At 48.9% G+C, this 5,000-nt stretch overlaps 1 protein-coding gene across 1 annotated transcript in view; it reads left to right on the top strand.

Moving 5' to 3' along the window:
- Positions 1–5,000, top strand: part of LOC311355823 (C-Jun-amino-terminal kinase-interacting protein 4-like) — a 44,191-nt gene that overhangs the window by 26,974 nt on the left and 12,217 nt on the right. Inside the window, exons 13-14 of the mRNA XM_084475651.1 lie at positions 3,194–3,373; positions 4,060–4,189. Coding sequence (XP_084331777.1) covers positions 3,194–3,373; positions 4,060–4,189 — 310 coding nt within the window. The remainder of the gene's footprint in view (positions 1–3,193; positions 3,374–4,059; positions 4,190–5,000) is intronic.

The raw sequence follows: 5,000 nt of genomic DNA, 5'->3' as shown, positions 1-5,000 counted from the left end.
GGGGAGGGGCTTATATCAAAGTGTTGCTTTGCTCTCACTTGTGCAAAATCGTCAAAATATTTGACGAAAAATTACAAAATGACATTCACTGACAGAACCATTGTAATGTTCACTGCCCGCTACTGGCACGGGTTAGTTACACATAGTACATACGTGCCTACTTACATTTAATTGGCCATTTTTCATCTGCGTCTCAAATTTGTGATTCAAAAATCACAAATGTGTTAGTTAACATACACCGCTGTCCCGACCGTGGCTCTCTCTCTCACTGCGTGGGACTGGGAATGAGTTTGGATTGGGTGGTTGTGGTTGTGGGGTGGTTGTGGTTGTGGGGTGGGTGGGTGGTTGTGGGGTGGTTGTTTGTGGGGTGGTTGGTTGTGTGTGTGTGCTCGGTTTCTGTGGAGGAATGGGACTTCTTTTGCTATCAAGTATTTTTTTTTTGGAGTCGCATTAGCTGCTACGACAATGACTAGTGCTACCTAATGACAAACGTGTTAACTGAATACAGACATAGCGGGAAACTACTAACGGAATGAACTAACCGCGGTACAGCGTATTAGTGGGGACTTTAATCATGAAAACATAGAGCATCTCTAGCTGCCAAATTCTAGGACCAAATGTTTGAGAAAGTGGTCATGTTGTAGTGCAAATGATTCTTGAGTTCTACATGCATGACGTACCTGTGAACGACATGGCACCGTGAACCAGCAGCTGTGTTCTGCTAAAGAGCAGATTGTGACCCTCTGACCCGGCCCACGAGCCAGGGGACCTGGTCACGTCTCATGTGTGGAATCATCTGCTAAAATGCGTGTGTGTGTGTGTGTGTGTGTGTGTGTGTGTGTGTGTGTGTGTGTGTGTGTGTGTGTGTGTGTGTGTGTGTGTGTGTGTGTGTGTGTGTGTGTGTGTGTGTGTGTGTGTGTGTGTGTTCGTTCTCTGGACCCGTTCCCTCACCCCCCCCCCTCCCCATGCCCCTCTCTATTGCCTCGTGTTCTGTGTGTGTCTGTTGGGCAGGAGGTGTGTTGGGGAGGGTGTGTTGGGGGTGGGGGGGGGAGTGGGGGGGTGAGGGAGGGGGGGACAGCAGAGAGGATTTGATTGGTCCATTAATAGACAGGAACTATTCTATGATGCATAAGAGCAATTTCTATTAAAATTTTTATGTTGCTACAACGTATTATATCATATTATATAATTTTCTACCATCTTATGATTTATTATAATGTATCAAATCATATTATAACATATCACATGATATCATAACGCATTTCCTCATACTATATTGTATGATATCATATTATTACATATATTCAACTTGTAACATTTTAGATTTTATTATAGCATATTTCATAATTTTACGTGTAACATATTATATTATAGGGTATTTCATCATATGATAACGTATTATAACATATTATATAATATAAGATAATAGATCATCACATTACACCGTGTTTCATCACATTATAATGTATTATACATCATATTGTATAACCTATGACTGTAATATAAGATAATAGATCACATTACACCGTGTTTCATCACATTATAACGTATTACATCATATTGTATAACCTATGACTGCAGTGTGTATTAAAGTACAGAGGGTCAGATGCAGGGGAGGTTTCGTGGAGACAGCTAGTCCCGCTGTGTTGTCTACTAACCGCCTGGTCAACCGTACAGCGCTAACCCCGTACAGCCTTGACCCCCCCCATGACCCCGTACAGCCTTGACCCCCCCCCGCGACCCCCCACCGCCACCGCTGGAGACCGGCTCCGATGTCAGTCCGCCACATCGGGCCGGCTTTCTGTTGCGGTCGTCACAACGATGGAAATAGCGCGGAGATAGTGGAGCGCAAAAGGCTGAAGATGATATTTATTATCAATAAAATCATTGGGTCAGGGTTACCATGGAGACGCTCCCTCGTTAGCTCCCCGTCAGATCCCCATAGGGAGACCAGTGCCTCCACTGGTCCCAGAGAGAGGCAGTGGGAGACCAGTGCCTTCCACTGGTCCAGTGAGAGGTAGTGGGAGACCAGTGCCTTCCACTGGTCCCAGAGAGAGGCAGTGGGAGACCAGTGCCTTCCACTGGTCCAGTGAGAGGCAGTGGGAGACCAGTGCCTTCCACTGGTCCAGAGAGAGGCAGTGGGAGACCAGTGCCTCCACTGGTCCCAGAGAGAGGCAGTGGGAGACCAGTGCCTTCCACTGGTCCAGAGAGAGGCAGTGGGAGACCAGTGCCTTCCACTGGTCCAGAGAGAGGCAGTGGGAGACCAGTGCCTCCACTGGTCCAGAGAGAGGCAGTGGGAGACCAGTGCCTTCCACTGGTCCAGAGAGAGGCAGTGGGAGACCAGTGCCTTCCACTGGTCCAGAGAGAGGCAGTGGGAGACCAGTGCCTTCCACTGGTCCCAGAGAGAGGCAGTGGGAGACCAGTGCCTCCACTGGTCCAGTGAGAGGCAGTGGGAGACCAGTGCCTTCCACTGGTCCCAGAGAGAGGCAGTGGGAGACCAGTGCCTCCACTGGTCCAGAGAGAGGCAGTGGGAGACCAGTGCCTCCACTGGTCCAGAGAGAGGCAGTGGGAGACCAGTGCCTCCACTGGTCCCAGAGAGAGGCAGTGGGACTCAAGTTATGAGGCAAGTTATGAAACGCAGCAAGAGAAAGTTGGGAATCTCTTCATAATAATCAAATTATGAATATTCAAACTTATTTTAAATATAATGCATCTTGGCTTGTAATAACAAAGTGATCCTATAAGGAGCTTCTCATTGGAGCAAAGTCCCAAAGCGCTACAGGCGAGAAAGATTTATTAAACGGAATATAAAACGGAACAAGAAACCCGAACCCGACATCATCTTGTGTGTGAACCCCCGGTCAACGTGGCTGCTGCTTTGTGTCCACCCCTCTATATGTCTGTCTCTGTTTGTGCTCTCTCTCTCTCTCTCTCTCTCTCTCTCTCGTCCCTCCCCTCCCCTCCCCTTTCCACCCCTGGCCCCTCCCCTTCCCTCACCCGACCACGCCCCTTCCCTGCCTGGCCCCGCCCTCACCCTCACCCGACCCTACCCCTCCACCTATCCTCCCCTCCCTGGCCCCGCCCCCTCCCACCCTCCCTGGCCCCTCCCCCTATCCTCCCCTCCCTGGCCCCGCCCCGCCCCCCTCCCTTCCCTCCCTCCCTGGGCCCGCCCCCCCCCCTCTAACGCCTCCAGTTTCAGCCGTCTGTTCAGCTCGTCGGGCGGCGCGGGTAAGAAGCCGGCGGGCGAGGCGCCCGTCAACCTGAAGTACAACGCGCCGAGCGCCCAGGTGCAGCCCACGGTGAAGAAGAAGAGCAGCACGCTGCAGCAGCTGCCCAGCGACAAGAGCAAGGCCTTCGACTTCCTGAACGAGGAGTGAGTCCCCCGGGGGGGCGTTTACGCTGCCGTTCAGAAGTGTGGGCTTGTCTCAGACTTCGTTTCATGATTTCCATGAAAACTCACACTTTGATTCAACGGTTTTCAGCGGTGCTCACGAGGGGTTTTCTCGTCACCCCTGTTAGCCTCTCAACGCGATGAGCTGAACGCGGTACCGTTAGAACACAGGATGGTGATGGTGGCGGGGGGGAATGGGCCTCTCGTTTCCAGCTAGAATAGTCATTCACCACGTTAACAATGTCCACGCTGTATTTCTGATACATTCAATGTTATCTTCATTGGAAAAAAAAATAAGGACATTTTCTTGTTCTTCGTGATAACCATGGGAGTCTCTTTTACAAGAGGGCCCTGGAACAAATATACGTCAAATAACACAAACAAATGAGGAGACTCTGAGGCCGACTACAACATTCACAAATATCGACACCGTTATTATCAAGCGGGACTTTAAAGAAGTGTATGATTTCAGCTTCACATTTTTTTTTTTTTTTGCTGTAGCTCATTCCAGAGGTATTAATGATTCTTCAACGCTTAACTCACTAGAGTAATGGACGATTCCAAGCTTTTTTAAAAAGGGGGGGGGGGGGGGGTGTTAAATGCATTCTGCCTCTTGTTTTGGGGTGGACCATCTCCGCTGAGCTGCTATGTTCACGCGTGTCCCGCAGGGCGGCTGCAGACACGGCGGTGTCCAGGAGGGAGCAGAAGAGGGCCCAGTACCAACAGGTCAAGGCCCACGTCCAGAAGGAGGACGGCCGGGTGCAGGCGTATGGCTGGAGCCTGCCCCACAAGTACAAGGTAGGAGAGGGGGGCGCCGGGGAGGATGGATAGACGGATGAATACTTTATCGCGTCCCCCAGGGGAAGTACAAAGTCACAGTGCATACACATACAACGTGAACAAGATGATAAAATAAAATATCCACATGGATAATACGGACGATGAAAGATATGCCAAGGGCCGTGCTGGAAATAAGCGTTTCACTTTTGCATGTCGTCCTTTGGATTACTGTTTTAGCGTCTTGATCCAGAAATAAATCAAATCAAGGTAATCTTGGAGAATGTGTGTCATGTTGGTGGTGCAGAACCTGGTGGTTCTCCAGCAGGCTCAGCAGAACCACGGCCAGAAGCTCCAGGAGCAACCTCATGTTATTGGAATAATCATTCAACAAAGTCCCACAGCTTATTGCTAGGATTATGTTTGCAGCAACGGTCATATTTCACACGCAGCAGCAGTGAAATATTATAAAAAGTCTGGGGATTCAGGCTCATACAAATCAGACAGGAAATTGCATTCTTCGGCCAAAACCGGTATTTAATTGGGGGAAGATTAATCATTCATTCTGGATTAATTGTTAAACATACTGACGCAAATCTTGAGCAGTGCTGATGAGGAACTGCTTTCAACTGTTTTTCACCTGCTCACCGTCGCCTTCCCGTATGTGCTCAAACTAGGGGTGTAACGATACTCATTCATACAGAAATTTTTCAGTTTCATTTCGGTATGTACCGAAAAAAAAATAATAATATATATATATATATATATATATTTTTTGAAAAACGTTTTTATTGATTATCACACACTCTGTGACTGCCTTGTCTTGTCCTGA

This window comes from Micromesistius poutassou, assembly GCF_964030765.1.
Source record: "Micromesistius poutassou genome assembly, chromosome: 11".
Classification (NCBI taxonomy): domain Eukaryota; kingdom Metazoa; phylum Chordata; class Actinopteri; order Gadiformes; family Gadidae; genus Micromesistius; species Micromesistius poutassou.
Note: the sequence above shows the minus strand (reverse complement) of the source record. Positions and strands in the feature narration are given on the sequence as shown.